This window comes from Dysidea avara, chromosome 3, assembly GCF_963678975.1.
Source record: "Dysidea avara chromosome 3, odDysAvar1.4, whole genome shotgun sequence".
NCBI lineage: Eukaryota > Metazoa > Porifera > Demospongiae > Dictyoceratida > Dysideidae > Dysidea > Dysidea avara.
In genome coordinates, this window is record NC_089274.1 from 20,267,919 (window position 1) to 20,291,134 (window position 23,216).

Sequence of the window (23,216 nt, forward strand, 5' to 3'; positions counted from 1 at the left end):
CTGCTAATTGCTACACATTTCACTTGTAAAAGTGTTTGCTTATAACATGTACTGTCTGCTAAAGTGACAAAGTGTAGTAGAGCCTGTTGTGATGGCTTGTCAGTCAGAGAATTTTGATTTTGCTGCCCTACCAATTCTTGATGAAGGGATTCTGCTGGAAGGGCTGAGACAGAGATACAATGAAGACTACATTTATGTGAGTCACAATGCTGTAATGTGTAAGCTACACTATAAGTCACTGTGCCTGCCACAATACTCAGAACTGTAGTTTGACATAGTAGTGACCATTTAATTTTGTTCGATAGTAGTAGTCTTTAGTGTGCTGCCATCACTGTAGGCATATGTTGGGGATATATTAGTAGCAGTGAATCCATTTCAACCTCTTGACTTGTATGGAGCAGAGGTGTGTAAGTAACACTGCTACAGTTTGTAGTCAAATACCTCATGTTATATGTAGTACACAAAGAGATACCAGCTAGTCAAATCACGATGGTCCATTGCTCCACACATCTTTGCTGTAGCAGATGCAGCCTATCAGAACCTGTGCAATTACCATGACAACCAGTGTTGCATTATCTCTGGAGAGAGTGGTGCAGGAAAAACAGAATCGGCTAAACACATTGTGCATCATGTGATCAGTCTGTGTCACTGTAGCAACAACCTGCAGCATCAGATATTACAGGTATGCACACTCACATCAGTGGTTACCATAGTTATTGGTAGGTGGTATATAGGTTAATCCTCTGTTAGAGGCATTTGGTAATGCTCGTACTGTGATGAACAACAACTCAAGCAGGTTTGGTAAATTCTTGGAGCTGCAGTTTGATGCTAATCTGATTGTTACTGGAGGTAAGAATTGTTCTCGATGTTGTTTGCTAGTTGTGTTTCGCGTACATAGCTAAAATCACAGAATACCTCCTTGAGAAATCTCGTGTAGTCACTCAAGCTCCAGTGAGTGATGCCCTACATACATACTGTAATTACTGCCATCATTAGGGGGAGAGTAACTTCCACATATTTTATTACCTTGTTGCCGGCCTGGATGAGGCAAAGAGGAAATCATTGCAATTACATGACAAACATCGCTTCATTGCCTCTAAACATTATGACAAAGATGAACACGTTTTAACACAATTAGAATACAAGACTTCCTTTGATGTGGTCTGTCAATGCTTTGATGTGGTTGACTTCTCAACAGAGGTACAATGTATTATAGTTGGATGGTTATGTCACACATTGCTTATAGGAAGTAGAGACAATATTCTTGATCCTAGCTGCAGTGTTACACATAGGTGACATTCAGTTTGTAGTTAAGAAGGGACGCGAAGAAGCTGTCATCTCTAACAAACCTGTGGTATCCATTGTTGTAAAATTACTGGACCTTGAGCCTGTAGAGTTTGAGCAATCGCTCATCACCACGTTGACCTCAATGAGAGGGGAGACCATATGTAGGCTACACACACTGACACAGGCAGAGGATGCTCGTGATGCCACTGCAAAAGCCTTATATGGTCGACTGTTTGCATGGATAGTGTATAAGATCAACCAAACTCTCTGTAACAGGATTAAACAGAAGTAATTATCTGTCATGGTCTGTGCATGTGATCAAAATGCTTTGTACTTACAGGAGGGCAAGATACAGTATAGCCATATTGGATATATTTGGGTTTGAGAACTTCAAGCAAAACTCATTTGAGCAGCTGTGTATCAACGTAGCCAATGAACAGCTTCAGTTTTACTTCAACCAACACATCTTTGCGTGGGAGAAGGTGGGTGGGGCATCACCATGTGTTTTTAATGCAACAATAATTAGGAGCAATACATCGGTGAGGGGATTACTATCAAAGATGACATTTCATATGTTAACAACAAGCCACTTTGTGACCTCTTTCTTAAGGTCAGTTTAACATTTATTAAAACATATTTATCATGCAAGATGTTCAGAAACCAATTGGCCTATTAACACTACTTGATGAGGAGAGCAAGTTCCCTCGAGCTACAGATAGTTCACTAGTGATGAAGTTTAATCGTCACTTTAGTAAGAATGACTATTTCCTCTCATCTCGAGATGCACGAGCAATCTCCTTTGCCATCCGCCATTATGCTGGTAAAGTGGTCTACAATGCTGATGGGTTCCTTGAGAAGAATCGCGATTCCCTCAGTGATAATTTGAAAGATTGTTTTAAAGGTAACCATATTGTAGAGGACTCCTTGGATCTCAGTTTGACTGCAAGCCATAGAAATTTATTAAATAATTTCATTATCTACACAGCTAGTGGATGTGAGCTGTTATCTGAAATGTTCATCAACAAACTAACTAGGACTGGGTCAATGACTAAGTGAGACATGACACTTGTGATGACCTCATTATTATAGTTTTCTTCTTCAGACGTGCCACACAGATCCTAAACATGGATCAAGCTAAGTCAAGAGCAAGGTGACGGTATTTGTTGTCTCATGTGGCCAGACCACTAGTAGTTTGTGTGGGGGTCTTGCCATATGAGACCATGTGTGCAGCAGTAGTACTAAAATATGTTATGTTGTGGTTTAGTTTACTAACTGACAAGAAGCCAGTAGATATTAAGTCAGCTACCTTGTTTACAAGGCGTCCGGTCAAAGAGGATATCAGCGTGAGAAGACAACAGTCGATGGAAAGGTTGTGTGTGTTGTCATCACACTTAATGTGTGTCACTTGGCGTGGTACCATTACAGGAGGAAGGGCAGTATTACTATATCAGCTAAGGATACCCTCAGTAGACCAACTACTAAAGGACCATTGACTCTAGCCAACCATTTCAGAGTAAATATCTCATAGTGGATTATTTTACAGGGGGGGGACTTTGCAATGGATGTTCTGTCTGTGAAAATTATTAATTGCTAACAGTACACTATTTTTATACCCTCAAATTTTTGTTAGGTTAGTCATTCATGGAATTCTATCACTCATTGAAAAATAACCCACTGGCATTCAGCACATATGTACATTACACACACACACACACACACACACGCACACACACACACACACACGCACACACACACACACCATGGGAAGATGAGGTATTTGTATGAGCAGTTTAAATTTAAATGTGGTGTATAGTTTAGTACCAATGTTAATGTTGAGGGTCTTGGTAGAGTAACAACTGGTATTGCGATGGTTGTATTATTAGACATATTGAATACTCTATTAGAGTATCCTAATTGTTCATGAAATTCTTTTTATTTTAATGACATGAAGATGGTTGAGTAGGGAAGGATGCCCCTATGCATCTTTTTGCTTTAATGAATCTAGCTATAAAATAATACAGCTTCTCTAGCTACATGCGTTATACAGATCCGCATGTGTATAGAATCTTTAAGAACTTGAAAGTAGGAAGTGTGTGCGTGTATGTGTGTGTGTGTGTGGTATGGGGGGTGGGGCATTTACCTCAAACATCCCACATACACACAGAGAGTTCCACAACAATCCCAACTCCGCTAAGCAAGACAAAGGGGCATTTATTTTCCCAGTAAACACCAGGTACCCATTGATGTTACAGCTGGGTGGGCTACTTCCCCAGTTAACACGCCACTAGGTCCCCACTCACTACCTTGCACACTGCACACACACACACACACACACACATACACATACATTGTATGTTTTCATGAATGTTAACATCCTCTAGAACTCACTAGCTGACTTGATGGAGAAGATGTTATCAAGTACTCCACACTTTGTGAGGTGAGGCCCCCCATCATATATACCTCCATCATTAGCTGGTTACAACAGGTGTATCAAGCCTAACAAGCGACAAGTGGCCAGAGACTTTGATGCCGACTTTGTGATGAAACAGTTACGCTACACTGGCATCATGGAGGCTGTTAGGATAAGACGTCATGGTTACCCCACTAGATTAAGCTTTGTGGACTTTGTGGACAGGTAGAGATGAAGTAGACCTGCACACACACACACATACACACACACACACACACACACACACACACACACACACACACACACACACACACACACACATACACACGCACGCACGCACGCACATGTACACGCACAATTGAATTGCCAGCTTCTAGTCTATTTACCAGAGGTGCATCAAATCCTATGGACAAGAATGTACTTGGACTTGTCCATAGGATTGATGTGCTCCTGATAGTACTACATGCATACAGTAAAGAATACCTCAGACTATGTCATCATTGAAATAATAATGAAATGGAGTAATATTGCAATAAAGTTGGGTGAGCCTTTTAAGGAGTGTTCGTAATGAGGTCATGAAGTGAGAATGCATGCACATGAGTATGGGATATGTTGTGTGTATGAGGTGTGACATCACCAATTATGTAATCACTAGCTCTTCCTGTTTAGTTACTCTAATATAGCAAACACCTGTTTGTGGTCAACCTCTATTTGTTGCTGGGTAATTGTATTTGTTCACTCAGTGTACACTTCAAGTTATGGTTGACCAGTCAATATCCCACTATAATATTCATTTACTAATCAATATGATGTAGTAGCCAATCAGGATTAATTATTTGAGCACAAAAATATGTCAGGTACAAATGGATAGTGTATGGGTTTGGAGAACAAGTGGAGGCCAACAAAAAGACATGTCTGGTGATCCTCAAGGCTAGTGGACTGTCTGGTTGGCAGGTAGGGAAGAGTAAGGTGTTTCTCAAGTGTCAACAAGCAGAGACCCTTGTGACCATCATCAACAAAAAACTACACAAGATTGCGATTGTTCAGAAAAGTATGTGATATACTGTTTTAAATAATCCGTTAGTCTCAAGTCATGCTGTTTTAGTGGTTCGTAGATGGCTGGCAGTGAAGGGTGTGGCCAGGCTGAAACAAGAAGCTATCTCACAGTCAGTAGCCTTAGAGACCATGATGAAATCCATTTTGATGGGCAGTTGTTATGATCAACAACATCAACTGAGTCAAGATGATCAAGACACATCAGATAATCAATGTCACCTTGTGGCTGAGGTGATGGGGAAGGTACACAACATTGTAGTAGGGTTGGTCTCTATTATGATCCATTGACAGGTGATGACCAGTAGTGCAGAACTGTGTGATATGATTCAGAAACTTGTTGACGAAGATAAGACACTACAAGTAGCTGAGAAGAATTATATTGGTGCATTCTTATGTGAGGTGTGTGTATTAACTAGTATGGCCTTATATTACTAGTAGCTATATCCTGTGTAATGACATTATAACATATATGGCAATCGCCTTTGATTATCATGGTATTTTTCTCCTACACATGTGCTGGTATGAAGGTGTCTGAGGTTTCTGAACACCTGAAATTACAACAGTACAAATTATCTGAGGATGACAGCAAATATATTTTAATGGGTCAGTCCCAGATCACCAAATTCTTATCTTCAGTAAGTGTAACGAGTACAAACCATCTAGTATCTAACGCAATATGTGTACTGTCTAACTGTTATTATTTGAAGTTTATTGAATTGACTACAATATTATTATTTTGTCATTACCAGGAAAATGACAAGTCTCCACACACAACCCTATCAAACTTTCTTTGTACCAAATAATCTTGAAAAATTTTTCTCTCCATCTTATGCTATTAGCATGTGCGCGCATGACATTATTAGTGTTACTGTCACAATTTCTTGTAGTTAGTTGTCGCCAGTTGTGAAGAGCAGTTGTACAGACTACAGACAGAAGACCTACAAATGATGGAGCAGGACACCATACAAGTATCAACATTTTTATCCACAGTATGTGAGCACATTTTGTGGCCTCACTAGTATTTTGTTTCAGGTATTGCCTAACATAATGTCATGTTGCCAATGGCAACAGTTGCTGTATCAGCAAGATGAGGTAAATTCTGACAGAGAACAAGACCTTGTGACCTGGCTGATGATGCAGGTATGTAACCGTTAAGTGTGTGTGTGTGTGTGTGCGTGTGTGTATGAGCACAACACAGTACACACACATCATAGTTATAATGACACAGGTCACTCAGACTAGCATTGATTATGGTGAACATCTACTGATTCTCAACGACGAGGACGTTATGAGACAGAAAGTACATAAGATGATTTGCTCACTGTACAATACTGTCACATATTGTTGGTAGATGATGCAACATAAGAGTGACATGTACACTACACCACATAGGGAGGAACATAATGTTGACCACACACTCTTCCAAACACTACGCCAACACTTACTCAACTCTACCCACTATACTACACCTAGTGGACACCCCAGGCCATGGTGTAGTGTGGTGTGTTTTGAAGATGGCACTTGTCTGGGAGAAATGCAACTAGTTGCTCCTGTTATGGTTATTGATGGCTCATCAGATCAAACCAGTGTAACTCGTATTGGCCTGGGGAGTTTCCCCACCAACAGTCAGTCTGTGGACTATGTGAAGTGCAGAGACCACATTGGATTGGTATGATACCAACAACTGTACTTAGTTAAGTAACTGTGGTATATATTTAGGGTGTAATGGTAAATCGTGACAGTTCAGGTACGTTATGGATGACCAGCCTAGTGGAGGATGATGTAGTAACAGTTACTATTGGGAGCACTACTACCAGCTTGGATAAAGGATTACCTACTAAGGTATTGTGTTGTGCTAGGTGTAAGGGGCTGCTGCAACAGCAGCAGCAGCAGCAGCAGCAGCAGCAGCAGCAGCAGCAGCAGCAGCAGCAGCAGCAGCAGCAGCAGCAGCAGCAGCAGCAGCAGCAGCAGCAGCAGCAGCAGCAGCCCTAAAAGTCTTTTGCTTGTGGTCTCTCTTTTTCTGTTCAGTAATTTAATTGTGTAGTGAATGTGTAGTATTAGTTACAGTGAAGACTTATAAGACTACCCATCTACTAGGTATTCTTGATCAGCAAGTTGCAGCCACATCTGGCAGACATACAACAATGTATAATCACCATAAACTTCAAAGGAATACATCACGTGACCTGCCCATATCATGTTATGATGTATGTCAACGAAGCCATAGATACGGTCACAGGTTGGTTATTCCACACAGATGTAAATATGCTGTTGATATATACCAACACAGAAGTATTACAAGTGAGCAGAGACCACCTCCTATCAGTGACCAACTCAGATATTCAGTCACTTGATATAGTCACTAACTCGTCTGTTGCACAAGACATGACAGATTTTCCACCAGTGTCTGTAATAGGATGGAGGGTAGTTATATAACAATTATAAAAACATTACAAACATTGTTATGTTGATTTACTACAAACTGCACAAGTTATAGATAATGATTGAGAGTATTGTGAGGAGCTACAAGGTATGCCTTGTTCACAGTCCACCTTAACTTTGCTCATATATGTCACCGTGTCTTCTCCGTTTGACTGCAGTGGTTCAGCTCCAGGGTAAGTTTCAAAAGCATTGTCAACACAAATGTACTCTGATTCCTCAACGTTATTTATAAATCCAACCTTAGAGCTCTGAGCCATGATAAAGCCACTGTACTCCTTATCCCATCCCTGGGGGCATTTGTTAGTGCCGGGGATTGTGAGCAGTGTACTGGCATCATGGACTTCACACACGCTGCAAGGAATTGGGTGGGGCTGTCCAGTTCTGGTGGAGTCATTGAGATATAGGGCAGCATATAACGTTGATGCCGTAGATGGTACGTTATCAGATGAATCATGTGGTGATGGGGAACTTGTTAAACATAACATGTTAGTACCACCACCATATATAGCAATTTCTACTGTTCTTCTTCCATTATTATTAAAGCTTTGTCTTTGTGATCCTGGCCCTGCAGTATATCCAGTATAAACTTGACTGACTCCTTGTTTAGAACAGTTCAGTCTGCCCCACTGAGTGTACACCTGGCTAATGGATGGTACCTGGGTGTAGCCATGTGTTATGATTGAGTAATTTTCTGGTCACTGGAGATGTAGACTATACCTTATATTCTGTGTTAGTTGTACCATTTGATGTGGTGGAGCGGTCCTCTAGCTGCTGTAATCTGTCTTCCAGTGTTGTTATTGTGCCATTTTGGACATCAATGGTCTGTGGGTGTAATTAAATAATGTGTTGTGTGGAATTTGCAGCTTTATTTGAGCTAACCTGAGACATTTGATTAATCACTTCTTGGAGGTTTTCTAACTTCTTACTCATCCTTTTAACATCACCTGTGGAAGCACACATCACTAACATTATATACACTACACACCAAAGCAAAGTGTATATTCATGGTCATGAACTACCTAGGTGCTATGAGTTAGTGTATACAAGGGGACAAAATGTAATAAAAGGACAGTTTACATTTCCTATCTTGGGTTGGCTGTTTGCCCTGCACACACATGCACACACTACTACTACACTTCCTCACCTCCTACAGCCACTAATAATGGTTGTAGTTCATCATATACTCTAGTAAGTGATTTGTTGTTGGTCAATTCAGCCTCATTCACTGACTGGGTGATCTGATGGCTTATTTGTGTTGTGATGTTATTATTTAACATTGACAGTGTTTCATTTAACTGATCAATTCTTGAAAACAGATCTTCAATTGGTACAGTAGATGGTACGGCAGTGTTAGTTTGTGGGGCAGTGGTGGTAGCTATTACCTCAGAACTTGGTCCCCTATTTGGTACTGGTGCAGGTGTTGTACTCTCTGATGTCTTAGCCAGTGCAATACCAGCCAACACCATGGCTATCACTGCCACTATCAGCGACACACACGTCACAAATAATAATATCCATAATAAATTATTATTCCTGCTATTATTTTTATTGCTACTGGAATCTATTTCTTTCTCGGCTGGTCTATCAGCTATCGTGCCCTTTGATATGACACTGTATCGATCATCTCCAACTGCCACCATTTTACCATCTAACATTTTGACTGGAGTGAGGTAGTCTTGAGGTACTCCATTTGACAGTTTAACACTACTTGTTAGTGATGAGTAAGTGTTCTTAGGCATTGTACCATTGGGATCAAGTCGCTGGTATTGTGGCTCTACCATACTGTAATCACTGTTGTCATTGGATGTGCTGCCATTGTGCTGCCTTGCAGGATGGTGGGGGGACTCCAGAGTGTTGTATGTTGCCTCATCCGCCATCATGTCTCTCTTCTATTAGCTGTGTGTAAACTATTGTGTGATTACGACCTAGTCTATAATAATTACTATGCATTGCTTATCTGTTAGAAAGTCAGTATTGTTCTTACACAGCTATTATACTAGGTACAAGGGTCTGTATTGTTACATATTGCAAGTAACTAGCTATGATGTAGAAGCTATTTTATGAAGTAGTTCTCTACTTAACGTTATAAAGAGCATTAGAACCTGCGAATGTGGACACTTGAGGACACCATGGTCAGATGCTTACTTAAGGTCCCAAAGTATCCTTATACATTACACCTTGACAATCAGAACATTATTGATTGGTTCTAAGGTGCCCATATCACCATCATGCACACAGGCACAGTTTATAGTTACTCACCATCAATCGCACTGGTCTTGAAACTACTAACAGACTTGCTGCTCAGACTTGCACAAATGATCTAGTAACCTGAGCTATTGCTATTTATTATCTTCACAGCTCAACACTTGAGTGGCTTCTAATTATGACTGTCGCCAGGTGACCACCTGTTATGTAGTGACCTCAAGTGACATCACTACATACATAATGTTAGAAGATATGATCATGTCTTGTGGTTGATGACAGTGTGAATATCTCTAGATCTCTCTGTACTTGATGACAGCCACTGGGCACCTTTATTAGACACTATAATAGCTATAGTGGCTGTATTTCACAATAATAGCCAGGCTGTTAGCTACATGATTACCAGAAACATGATCTGTGAGCTTGCTATTGATGTGAAACTCCACACAAACTTTATGATGCTTTGATGTACATCTAAACTTGGATGTGTGTAGAAGCCTGGCTGTCAAGCTCCAAGCAGTATTGGGTTACATTATGTAGCTGACACAAGTGAACTTGATAACAACACTATGATGGGTCAGTCATCAACGACCATATCTAGACAAGTTCACACCTTCACAGTTACAACTGACAAATATTCTTTTCTCGTTACGTTGGCTGGTCTGCCTGCCATATAAGATATAGTATAGTCTATGGGGACTAGTGATCATTTACTGGTCACGGTAGACAATTAATTACTCATTAATAATGTCAGTTTGGTGTGACAATAAAGTGGCCGTCTATCCATAGTGGCTGGGTGTAGTGAGCTATCAAACCAGTTACCAACTAGTGGGCATTATGTCTTGGCCACACTGGCACTCCCTTGAACTATTCAACATGTTGACTTGTCACTTTATGTATCACCTTGTGTAGTAGACTAATCAATTCCATCACACTTCATTTTCTCATATACAAACTGACTTTATATAGCAACCCACCTCAGAGGTGAATCCAAACATTTGGATAATGTACCAAACTTTCAAACAAATAAATAGATAGTGAGTGGGACTTAATAATAGCAGTGATGGTAGTAGCTACACAATTGACGAAGCCATATAAATTAGCCATTTAGATAATGCAGACAATTGTGCATTTTCTTTTGTTTATACTAGTGAAGCCAGCTAGCTACTTAACTTAAACCCTCTTAAAATAATCTAAACAAAATTGGCCACAATAACCCCATCATCAGAGTTTCCATTCCCACAGATTAATAGATTGCATGCACTACTATTTCCCACAGTAAACACTTGACACTGAAGTGATAGTTATGCATAGATATGCAGTCCCCAGTTGTTGACAAACCATGAAGGTTACAACAAACCACAGTATATGTGGCTGGGTTACATAATTTCTTCAACACATGCAGGAACTTATCTGTGGTTGTTGTGTCTAAAGAGCTACATACTACATGGCCAGGTATAATATAAACATTAATAAGTATATTAACGGCATAACTTATTCACTATATGCAAACAGCTAACTTGTAGTTATATATAGCTCTCAAATCTATTTGGTTGTGGGTTTCAATTAGCACATGGGCTTGCTGTTGGAACTACAGCCATCACATACTAAAGATCATTAATGTCACAAATAGAAAGATAAAACATTGACACATTCACAAAAGGTATGTCATAGCTGACATGCACACTAAAGTAAACATTTTGTGGCAGAAGGGCAAGGCCGGGTCTTGCCTTAAATCTACTCCTGACCTACTACTTTATAACAAAGCTGTTATACATTCACATAATCACTAGCAATGGATGATTAAAAATATAATTACAGTTTAGACCATACAAACTCAATTTCTCGTCCACCAGTACATGCTCAAAACAACAATACAGGACAGGTGGGCTTTTTATGATTTGGAATAGATAGTTATACTTAATAGCTGCATTTCTCCACCAGTGGTACCACCATAACCTGGTAAAGAAAAATGCAATGTGGGCAGGGATGAGAAACTAACTGTATTTGAAGATACACTGTCATTCCAGAAGCTCATGTCAAACTACTCTTGATACTATCAATAGTGTAGGAGATCAAGTACAGGAGTGCATGGGCCAACTGCAGATGCTTTGGTTGTATGGCAGTTCACTTGTACTCTTAATTACTTGTAACAGACAAACCCTTTATTATCACTTCACCATGTCATAAAGAATGATAGCCCAAAATATTGGGCACAACAGGTGCAAGATAATTAATTTTGCTGAATTATTGTACGAAATATGTATAATTAACTACTTGGATGATCTGAATTTAAGTGATTTCGGTACATACACATGAAAACATTGAAATATATCAACACAATTCTGGTGGGGGTGCATGGGTAGGTATCTTGTACAGTGTGAAATTCTTAGCCTTGAATGCAGCAATGTCTTCACTAGTCAGTGAGGCTTGTAATGATGACGATGGACCTTTAGTAGTTAGACTGCTAGAACTGGTCACCTAATATGATCACATGATGAACATTTGATAATTAGGGTGAAGCCTCATCAACAGGGATACCATGGCATCAATGAGGCAATAAGATCACAAACTTAGTTATATTTTGGGACCTACTGAAAATGACAAAAGCTTGGAGTGACTAAACTTTGGCGAATTTGGCGAATCAAGGAAATTCACCAAACTTTATTCATCAACCTGCTTTGTATACTGATTCGCCAAACTTAAGTCTCGCCAACTTTTGTTGTTTACAGTACTTGATATGGTTACCCTAATAAAGCAGTCTTATCAACGGGGTCGTGAAGCATAGCTTAGGTGTGTTCGGGACCTACTTGACATGGTTCCTTGTAATGAGATGGTCTTATCACAGAGGTGGATGCTAAATATTCACTAACTTGTGGAGAAGACTTTGGTATGGTACTAGTGGTAGTAGTAGGTTGCTTAGCTGAGGACAGAGTTGCTGTCGTTGTTGTTGATGGTTTATCTGATGATGCTAGTGATGAAGAAGGTGGTGAGGTGATCACTATGGGGTTCGTTGTTGTTAGCAACTTCTCCTTCACTAGTGACAGCTATAATGACACCACAACACATGTAACACACATGGCCTTACTAAAGCAGTATATTTGGAATTGTTTGCGTGAAAGGTTGGGTTGACAAAATACTATATGCTATTCATGACAACTAAATGATCTCATTATAGAGAGTAACAAATGAAATAAGGTAAACTTGCAAGTATTTTTATCTCACACGACTTGCAAAAGTGTTCACACATGAACATGCATCTCCGGATTATGACTCGGAGATGACTTTGTGTCAGAGAAACTTCACCTGTTGTCACAACCCACTCTATTAGGGATACAAGGGCATGACCTTTGTGCAATACATGTGTTTGTACTTAAAGTTCACACTTACCCGGTTGACTATGTTATCAGTACTAGCAGTGACCAATTGAGACATCAACATCTTGTGTGACAGGACTAACTGGTTCAGCTTGCTATTCTGCAAGAATGATGCATGTGTTACTAACATACCAGTAATTGGTAGTGGAGAATTGGACAGGATATGTTAGACAGACAAAGGTTGAGAAAAGAAACATGTTATCCCTATCGTGAGACTAGAAACTGTTGAGGGGGAAATTTTTTTGCAACTTTTCAACCCTATAAGTAACAGGCACTGAGCTATTGACAGCTCTAGCACAGATTTCCTCACAAATCAAGACACATGGTCAGTGATCACCAATACCATTAACAATATTGCCCTATGTTTTGGTGGTATCGGACTTGTGTTGGTAAAGCTATAAAGCCCGAAACCAACCGATACTTTGTATAAGAGCTCTGTGGCATTGCCAAAATCTTTATTTGAAGGTAATATCTCAGTAGATTGAATCAAGAGTTCATAATATATATATTTAGGAGAGTATCCAACGCCTGTATTGCCCCTTCAAAATGCACTGCATAATAATTGTGCAACATATCCGAATATTTTAGTATAATTTCAGTAAACTCCAACACATGGCTTCGCCATGAAAGACTTGTTGATAGGAATTGATATATCAAAGCAAAGACCTGCAAGCACTCCAAGGCCTTTCTAGCTCTTGAAGCAAGTTAACACATTTGATGATGATGGCTATTGTGTAACATTATTACGCAGTGCATTTGGAAGGGGCAATACAGTGTTGGATACTCTCCTAAATATATATATATTATGAATTCTTGATCATTGAATGGATAATGTACCAACACTATTGATCCCAAATACATGGAAAAGGTATTTAGTAAGTGGCAAGGTAAAAAAAAATTGTACTCAGCTACCTCCAGTAACCATGCAGCAAAATCTTGATGTCAAAAATCCTGTATTTCTCTCATAATCAGTACTATATATTTGGTATTTTCGATATTTCAGCATTACGGTTTCAGGCCTTAATGGCTTTGTTAACAAATACAGGTATATCACAGAGCCCTACATTGCATGATGTCACATAATGGCTTTTCAAGATGGTGGTGTACGTAGTGAATTGAATGGAGTTGGGTGAGATCTAATATATCTATAAAGATGAAAAGCCATCTGTCTGTTTGTCCATCATCATTCCATTTGAGTTCACGCATTTTTTTTTGCCAGCTGCTGCATGTATAGCGGGTTTTGTGCCAAACGAAGTACTCATCATCTCAGAGTAAAATCTCTTTTAAAAGAAGATTCCAACTGCTGTTGTTCATCATTTACAGTGTGTTGAACGCAAGGATGTAGAGCAAAAACTCGCCTGAATTCTTTCTGTAAACTGCAAGTAAACACCTGTGCTATTCAACCTATGCATGCCTTTAATAAGCAAGTTTTACTCGCATTATAACCATATATGATGTGCAGCATAGTGGTTAGGGTGAGTGCTTTTCAGGTATGAGGTAGTGGGTTTAATTCTCACATTGAGCAGTTATTTTTCTTCTGTCCTTGTAATACAAAACTAAGCACGCAATTAACATAAAAAGGTGATTTGTTGTCATGCCTACCAGGCAATGAATTAAAAACTGAAAATTGGATTAGCAATCATAGAAAAGCCTGATAGTGGCATAGAAGAATTAACATTGAGCTATATACTGCAAAACCAAACATGTGAGAAAGTGTGCTACTGAGATATCCTAATAGTACAGTCACCCTAACAGAGCATTCAGTATACAGATTCATTCCTATATGATCGTAAAAAGATGTTCTGATAAACACAAATAAAAGCGAGCCCCAACAAAGAAGTGATAATCAAAACAGCCAAGCTGTGAAAAAGGGTGCAAAGAACCAAAAAAGCTATGAAACCTAAGTTGGCAGCCAAGAAATGGTTGCAATGATGTTAATTAACATTGAAAAATTTAAAGGGTGTTACCATTTTTTTGACCACCAACTGTGATTTCATAACTTTTACAACCTGGCTTTTTCTTTTACGGGGCCACACCTTTTCTCTCAGCTTAATACAGCCCTCAAGAATTCCTAACCTGCTGTAGCAGTGCAGTGAAATGTAATGACATACATGTAAGAAATTACAGCTATTCAGAGGTCTAACATCTACAAATGAGCAAACACCAAAATCACTTCAAGCCAACAAGTACACAACCACACAACTATTCTCCTACAACGTGCTCTGAACACTACAACACTCACGTATTCTTGTAGGCTGTTACTTAGACAAGCTTTGCAATACTCCCATCTCATCTCCTCTGTAGATACATCAGTAAATTCTGTCCCAAGAGGTAGAAATATATTCAATACTGCTAAAAGTTTTGCATTTCATTCTTAATGCTGATCTCATGATACCATACTGTACCTGCCTCAGTACAGGTAGTTGTACAAGTGAATATCATTGGGCAGGGATGGTAGCATGACATTAGCATTAAGAACAAAAACACGTATACATGCAACTGTGTGTGCGTGAGTGCATGCGTGCGTGCAAGCATGTGTTACAGGCCAGCAAGAGTGAAACTATACTCATTGAGAGTATTTTAAGTGTCCTTGGTCCAAGCCTGCTTACAGGGAATTTAAATTTTATATGCACAAAGCAAAACTTTTGGCTACCGCTAGCATGGTCACACCTACCCACTGAACCAGCACTGGGATATTTGTGTGATACTCAGGTGCTAACAAAGTTGCACAGGCAAATACACCTGGGGCAGGACTAGTAACTGTACCATGTCTCACAGGAGCACTAAAAAGTTCAACTTGAACACATTCACTCACTATGCGAGACATGGACAGGCACCCAATGATGATAGACCTGGGTGGGCTGCTTCCCCAGCTGATGCCAGGTCACCAGGTAAACTGGAGCAATGTGAGTAAAGTTTCTTGCAATAATGGAAACAACAACAGCAACTGAGTGTAACTGGGCATCAAAACCTGGAACCTTTTGATTACCAGGCCAGTGCTCTAACCAATGGCTATGCTGCCTCTGACACACACACACACACACACACACACACACACATGGATCCATACATGCATGCACTACTACAACACACACACAACTACACAAACACACACACATGTACAGACAAAGAGACAGACCTGGGAATAGTGATATTCCAGTGATAGGAGAGTAACTGGTGAGGGGCCACAATGCAGAATTGTTCCAGTCTATGACATCAGCACGGAGGGTGGCCCTAAATAGAATGCAAATGTAGTATGAAAGAGACTTGCTCACAAGGAGTATATGTCTACCCTTATCCTTACCAAAGAAAAGAGTACAAACAAGAACTTCATATTGATATACTCTAACAGAACAGTCAATACATACAACACCAATAAAATTAGGTACGACACGGTTAATTAACGTGAGCCATAAGGTTTATACAGAGAATCTATTTCAGAAGGGTAAACCTAAAATCTCTATGTACCAATTGAAAGTTTATCTGGTGTAATCAATCTCATTCAACCCTGATGGTTTGACTTCAATATACACAGTCTATTGGAGACTTTGTCACGTGATAAATACTTAACATACGAAATTGGGGATAAGCAGTCACCAGGAAGGACAGCACTCTTAAAATCCTTCAAAGTCTGTTATGACATTACTTTTTGCATTATAAAAATGCTAAGCATGCATTTAACACAAATTATTTTTGATGACGCTTATTTCGTGTCGTACCTCCTCTAGAAATTATCCAAGTGAATGCCATTCACAAATATGTGCAACTATCCTCACAGCACGACGCTACTACAAATGCTAGTTTACATACAAAGCAGTGATAGTCCTTTGTATATTATAGACATACACCACATTTTATACTAGGGTCATAAGCCAATCACCACTGGAATTTATCCCTTAACAAAGGCCACTCGGGAAGCATAATTTGTTACTATCATAAAACTACACTAAATCTATTCACAAAGTTTACAGTTTCTGAGATGCAGACCCATTGCACCTTGCTACTATTATGGTGTGTGCCCCCTGCACAATAGAGTTAGAAAACTAAAAGGGAAATATTTTTAACTAACTATCCCACGTAGTAAACACCGTCATTAGCAATATTGTATTGTAAATTACCACTTCACCTTACACGATGGATAATATCAAACTTTACAGTCTACTGTATTAAAAGCTGGCTAGCACTAGCATACTAACCAAACTGTTTATCACTGCTATAGGGGAATTTGCGATTTGCACATAACTCCGTAATTTTTAATTGTGATACTATCTGCCATTTTGGATGTATTGGACGTGTTGTGGTCTTGTAGCATGTAGTTGTTCCTGTAGTGTCATGTAGCGCCAGTAGTGGTGGTTTTGTTTCAATAATGCCTATAAATTATGTAGTACCTGGCTGTGACAACGTGCAAGGCGAATGTCAGTACAGTTTCCATCACTTCCCGGCAGGCAATGATGAGAGATTGAGGGAGAGATGCAAGCGATGGAAGCAGCTATTCGGCGAGAAGGATGGTTTGCAACAGAGTTCAGTAGAATTTGTGTTCCCACTTTGCTATAGGTAAGTTACTGCTTTATAACAACATATCCTGCAGTGCTGATTATCATGGTAAAACATAACTATAATTAATCATGTGATTATCAGGGACAAAGTATAGCTATGTAATTGTAATGTGTGTGTTCCACAGGGAAGCCCCTTGACAACATTTACCATGTAGGGGACATCGTTATTTCCTCATACACTGGCGGATCAGATATCTGAGCAGTATGAGAAGGTAGAAATCTACGAGCAGCGAATGGCTCAGCGGAGAAAAAGAATGCAAGCTGAAGCTGCTACTAACCAATCCACTGCTGAGGATTGTAAAATCAAGGCTGCAGTTAACAATACTTGAGATTTTTGTTAAATGTTGTTGAAAAACAGGAAGAAGAAGAGGAATCAAGTTTTTCACTAGAAATGCAAATGACTTAAGAATGGAATTAATAGAATTGAGAAAAAGTTGAAACAAGCCGAGAAAGAAGTGGAGGAGGCCAGAAGTGAAGCAGAGCAAGCAAGAAAAGAAGCAGAAAAGGAGATGAAAGAAAAAGAGCGAACAAGGAAGAAGCAGAAATGGTAAAAACTGACTTAGAGGAGTTAAAGAAAGATCTTTTGATGTGGGAATCGTTAAAAGAGAATGATGACAAGGTTTTGTTTTATACAGGACTGCCAAAATTTTCAATTCTCAAAATGGTCTTTGAGTTGGCATTGAAAGTGCTACCATCCATTGATAATTTTACAGAATTTCTAATTACCATGGTAAAACTTAGACTTAATTTGAAGAACGCTGGTTTGGCATATCATTTTGGTGTGTGTGAAAGTGTCATTTCAAGTACTATTCACAAATGGCTCCAAATTCTGTATGTAGTTTTTAAGTTTTTAATTCGATGGCCAAGCAGAGAGGAAGTTCGAAAGACCCTACCAGAATGTCTCATGGGACATTTCAAGACAGTTGTAATCATTTATTGCACAGAAGTCTTCATCGAAAGAGCAACTGATTTATTGGCAAGGTCCCAGACATATATACCTTTTTCACGTAACACGGAAATATAACGTAATTATACGTGCACGCTTTCAGTGGTAGGTTGTGCTTAACCGCAGTATAATTAATCTAATCAAAAACAGCCAAGCTGTAAAAAAAGGAGTGCGGCCCTTGAAAAGGCTATGGTGAAAAAAGATGTGAAATCCAAGGTGGCGGCCAAGAAATGGCTGTGATGGTAGGTTAATGGTAAAAATTTTAATAACGACAATTCAGGTGAATTTGGTGCCGCTTGGTCAATTGGCACAAAATTCACCTGAATTGTTGTTATTAAAATTTTTACCATTAACCTACCATCACAGCCATTTCTTGGCCGCCACCTTGGATTTCACATCTTTTTTCACCATAGCCTTTTCAAGGGCCGCACTCCTTTTTTTACAGCTTGGCTGTTTTTGATTAGATTTCACTTCTTTTTGTATTTGTATACCCCAAAGCCAGCCTATGGCCAGCTTTGGGGCTTTTTAACCTATATATTTTTCTTTACCACAGGAAAAAGAAAAAGATGAATCAGATTTTATAAATACTTTAACTCATTCTGATTTTATCAGTAAATGTACAAATTATATATATAATGCATATATCAAGAGTTCATAATATAAAAAGAGAGAATATATTTATTACATGTCAATTAATCCCCACAGGATAATTTGCAGCTGATTTCTCTACTGGGTGACTTGAAATGTAGCTGAACTCTCTACAGGGTGATCTGCTTGTATGTAGATGAACTCTTTACAGGATTCTCTCTACAGGGTGACTTGACTCTAGCTGAACCCTCTGCAGGGTTATCTGTTTGTAGTTGAATTCTCTACAGGGTGATTTGTTTGCAGCTGATGAACTCTCTACAAGGTAACTTCTTCTAGCTGATCTGTCTACAGGGTGACTTGTTTCTAGCTGGTCTCTCTACAGGGCGATTTGTTTGTAGCAGAATTCTCTACAGGGTGATGTGTTTGCAGCTGAACTCTCTACATGGTGGTTGCTTTGTAGCTAAACTCTCTAATAAGTGACTTCTTCTAGCTGAACTCTCTACAGGGTGATCTTTTCATAGCTGAACTCTCTACAGGATGATTTGTTTGCAGCTGAACTCTCTACTTGATGATTTCTTTGTAGCTGAACTCTCTACAGGGTGATTTGTTTGTAGCTGAAATCCCTACAAGGTAACTTCTTCTAGCTGATCTTTCTACAGGGCGATTTGTTTGTAGCTGAGTTCTCTACAGGGTGTTCGTTTGCAGCTGAATTCGCTACATGGTGGTTTCTTTATAGCTGAACTCTCTACAAGGGGACTTCTTCTAGCTGATCTCTCTACAGGGTGATTTGTTTGTAGCTGAACTTTCTACAGGTGATTTGTTTGTAGCTGAACTCTCTACAAGGTGATACTTCTAGGTGATCTCTCTACAGGATGACTTGTTTCTAACTGAACTCTCAACAGGGTGATCTGTTCATAGCTGAACTTTCTACTGGGTGATTTGTTTGCAGCTGAACTCTCTACATGGTGGTTTCTTTGTAGCTGAACTCTCTACAAGGTAATTTCTTCTAGCTGAACTCTCTATAGGGTGACTTGTTTCTAGCTGATCTCTCTGCAGGGTGATCTGTTCATAGCTGAACTTTCTACGGGGTGATTTGTTTGCAGCTGAACTCTCTATACATGGTAGTTTCTTTGTAGCTGAATTCTCTACAATGTGACTTCTTCTAGCTGAACTCTCTACAAGGTGACTTGTTTTCTAGCTGATCTCTCTACAGGGTGACTTGTTTCTAGCTGAACTCTCTACAGGTGATTTCTTTGTAGCTGAACTCTCTACATGATGGTTTTGTTGTAGCTGAACTCTCTACAAGGTAACTTCTTCTAGCTGATCTTTTTACAGGGCATATTTGTTTGTAGCTGAGTTCTCTACAGGGTGATTTGTTTGCAGCTGAACTCTCTACATGGGAGTTTCATTGTAACTGAACTCTCTACAATGTGACTTCTTCTAGCTGAACTCTCTGCAGGTGATTTCTTTGCAGCTGAACTCTGGTTTCTTTGTAGCTGAACTCTCTACAAGGTAACTTCTTATAGCTGATCTTTCTACAGGGTGACTTGTTTCTAGCTGATCTCTCTGCAGGGTGATCTGTTCATAGCTGAACTTTCTACGGGGTGATTTGTTTGCAGCTGAACTCTCTATACATGGTAGTTTCTTTGTAGCTGAATTCTCTACAATGTGACTTCTTCTAGCTGAACTCTCTACAAGGTGACTTGTTTTCTAGCTGATCTCTCTACAGGTGATTTCTTTGTAGCTGAATTCTCTACAATGTGACTTCTTCTAGCTGAACTCTCTACAAGGTGACTTGTTTTCTAGCTGATCTTTTTACAGGGCATATTTGTTTGTAGCTGAGTTCTCTACAGGGTGATTTGTTTGCAGCTGAACTCTCTACTTGGGAGTTTCATTGTAACTGAACTCTCTACAATGTGACTTCTTCTAGCTGAACTCTCTACAGGTGATTTCTTTGCAGCTGAACTCTGGTTTCTTTGTAGCTGAACTCTCTGCAAGGTAACTTCTTCTAGCTGATCTTTCTACAGGGTGATTTGTTTGTAGCTGAATTCTCTACAGGGTGATTTATTTGCAGCTGAACTCTCTACAAGGTGACTTCTTCTAGCTGAACTCTCTACAGAGTGATTGATTTTTTTGCAGCTGAACTCTCTACATGGTGGTAGCTTTGTAGCTGAACTCTCTAAAAGGTGACTTATTCTAGCTGAACTCTCTAAAGGGTGATCTTTTCATAGCTGAACTCTCTACAGGATGATTTGTTTGCAGCTGAACTCTCTACATGGTAGTTTCTTTGTAGCTGAACTCTCTACAAGGTAACTTCTTCTAGCTGACCTTTCTACAGGGTGATTTGTTTGTAGCTGAATTCTCTACAGGGTGATTTATTTGCAGCTGAACTCTCTACAGAGTGATTGATATTTTTGCAGCTGAACTCTCTACATTGTGGTTTCTTTGTAACTGAACTCTCTACAGTGTGATTTGTTTGTAGCTGAACTCTCTACAGGGTGATCTGTTCGTAGCTGAACTCCCTACAAGGTAACTTCTTCTAGCTGATCTTTCTACAGGGCTATTTGTTTGTAGCTGAGTTCTCTACAGGGTGATTTGTTTGCAGCTGAACTCTCTACATGGTAGTTTCTTTGTAGCTGAACTCTCTACAATGCGACTTCTTCTAGCTGAACTCTCTACAGGGTGACTTGTTTCTAGCTGATCTCTCTACAGGGTGACTTGTTTCTAGCTGAACTCTCTACAGTGGATTTGTTTGCAGCTGAACTCTCTACAAGGTAACTTCTTCTACCTGATCTCTCTACTGGGTGATTTGTTTGTAGCTGAATTCTCTACAGGGTGACTTTTTTCTAGCTGATCTCTGTACAGGGTGACTTGTTCCTGCTGAACTCTCTACAGGTGATTTGTTTGCAGCTGAACTCTCTTACATGGTGGTTTCTTTGTAGCTGAACTCTCTACAAGGTTACTTCTTCTAGCTGATCTCTCTACAACATGACTTGCTTCTAACTGAACTCTCTACAGTGTGATCTGTTCATAGTGGAACTTTCTACTGGGTGATTTGTTTGTAGCTGAACACTTTGCATGATTGTTTCTTTGTAACTGAACTCTCTACAAGGTAACTTCTTCTAGCTGATCTCTCTACAGGGCAATTTGTTTGAGCTGAACTCTCTACATGATGGTTTCTTTGTAGCTGAACTCTCTATTAGGTACCTTCTTCTGGCTGATCTGACTACAGGGTGACTTGTTTGTAACTGAATTCCCTACAGAATAATTTGCAATGTAATAAATTATAATTGAGTAAATTATAAATGCAGCTGAATGCTTTATTAGGGTGACTGTTCTATTAGAGTATCTCGATCTCGCATTTGCTACACGTAGTTGCCTTTCGAATCATAACTCAGTGGTTTGTAATCCGATTCTTCTGTACTACTGCAAGGACTTTCTATGATGATTATTCCAGCTACATACTGATTTTCAGCTCATTGCTCTAAGCGGTTTGCCTGGTAGATACAAAAACTAATAGTTATTTTATTCATAAAAATCGATTGCGTAATTTTGACACAGGTCGGGTTTTGTGTCATATCTCCGTGGTCTTTATCCCGATTCCTTTCAAACCACAAAAAGGCACTCCTACGATGGTTGCTCCATCTACATATCAATTTTCAACTGATTCCTCAAAGGAGTTTACCCTGTAGGCGTGACAGACCTTCGACCTTATTTTACGCAAATAATCGGTCATAACTCCGTGAATGCTCATCGGATTCCTACCAAAGTTGGTACACAGATCCGCCTTAATGAGCCCTTTACGTGTGCCAAATTTCAGCCCGATCCGAGCACGCATTCGTGTTTTATGGCGGATTTTGCGAATGTGAGAAATGAAGTAGAAAAAAACGAAGAAATTAAAACGAAATTTTGTTCGCTCGTATCTCGGAAATGGCTGGAGCGATTTTCTTCAAAGTTGGTGTGTAGACTCCCCTTACTGGCCGGCACCTCTCTAGCAAATTTGGTTCCAATCAGATAAGGGATCACAGAGCTACATAGGTGTGAAAATTGCGTTTTCTTTCTTCCTGTTAATATACTCACGGGTGGCACGCCGGCTTCTTGGGCCGCACGACACACTACCGTGTGTCTTGATTATAATAATTAACAGCCACTAGTTAATTGTCACGAATAACTGGAGAATGCCAACTAGCTGTGTTGTAGTTGATTGCTACAACCATCACCAAATGGGAGGTGGCATAAGTTTCTATCGTTTTCCGGCAGAATATTAGAGAGGCGACGAAAGTGGATTAGCTTTGTATCACGAAAGAATGAAGATGGATCGCCCTGGGAGCCAGCAGATGGTGATAGAGTAT

General features: G+C 39.6%; 3 protein-coding genes across 6 annotated transcripts in view; 1 reads left to right on the plus strand and 2 right to left on the minus strand.

Annotated features, from left to right (window-relative positions):
* The first annotated feature begins 59 nt into the window (after positions 1–59).
* On the plus strand, positions 60–7,846 carry LOC136250006 (myosin-IIIa-like). Of its 2 annotated transcripts, none has more exons than XM_066042162.1 (27): positions 60–196; positions 338–403; positions 458–682; positions 735–849; positions 899–951; positions 997–1,200; positions 1,247–1,575; positions 1,628–1,769; positions 1,814–1,897; positions 1,945–2,188; positions 2,273–2,339; positions 2,390–2,437; positions 2,552–2,656; positions 2,713–2,800; positions 3,669–3,724; positions 3,773–3,922; positions 4,555–4,748; positions 4,803–4,996; positions 5,045–5,152; positions 5,281–5,388; positions 5,641–5,742; positions 5,786–5,893; positions 5,982–6,053; positions 6,105–6,422; positions 6,473–6,595; positions 6,851–6,992; positions 7,047–7,846. In XM_066042162.1, exons 1-27 carry the CDS (start codon positions 92–94, stop codon positions 7,187–7,189), a joined length of 3,693 nt encoding a protein of 1,230 aa, XP_065898234.1. In that variant the 5' UTR covers positions 60–91; the 3' UTR covers positions 7,190–7,846. The 2 variants fall into 2 exon arrangements, with proteins under 2 accessions (XP_065898234.1, XP_065898233.1); XM_066042161.1 differs by having other exon boundaries at positions 7,044–7,832.
* LOC136250013 (uncharacterized) lies at positions 7,160–9,566 on the minus strand. 2 transcript variants are annotated; one of them, XM_066042175.1, is made up of 5 exons: positions 9,455–9,566; positions 8,340–9,091; positions 8,075–8,139; positions 7,913–8,017; positions 7,160–7,851 (listed from the first exon to the last, which is right to left on the minus strand). In XM_066042175.1, exons 2-5 carry the CDS (start codon positions 9,073–9,075, stop codon positions 7,216–7,218), a joined length of 1,542 nt encoding a protein of 513 aa, XP_065898247.1. In that variant the 5' UTR covers positions 9,076–9,091; positions 9,455–9,566; the 3' UTR covers positions 7,160–7,215. The 2 variants fall into 2 exon arrangements, with proteins under 2 accessions (XP_065898247.1, XP_065898246.1); XM_066042174.1 differs by having other exon boundaries at positions 8,340–9,102.
* A 2,095-nt stretch (positions 9,567–11,661) lies between these two features.
* Positions 11,662–23,216, minus strand: part of LOC136250020 (nucleoporin NUP42-like) — a 30,756-nt gene continuing 19,201 nt past the window's right edge. For both annotated transcript variants that reach the window (XM_066042180.1, XM_066042181.1), the window contains exons 5-9: positions 15,914–16,008; positions 15,017–15,093; positions 12,788–12,874; positions 12,271–12,444; positions 11,662–11,878 (exon numbers count right to left, since the gene is read on the minus strand). In XM_066042180.1, coding sequence (XP_065898252.1) covers positions 11,732–11,878; positions 12,271–12,444; positions 12,788–12,874; positions 15,017–15,093; positions 15,914–16,008 — 580 coding nt within the window. In that variant the 3' untranslated portion in view covers positions 11,662–11,731. The remainder of the gene's footprint in view (positions 11,879–12,270; positions 12,445–12,787; positions 12,875–15,016; positions 15,094–15,913; positions 16,009–23,216) is intronic.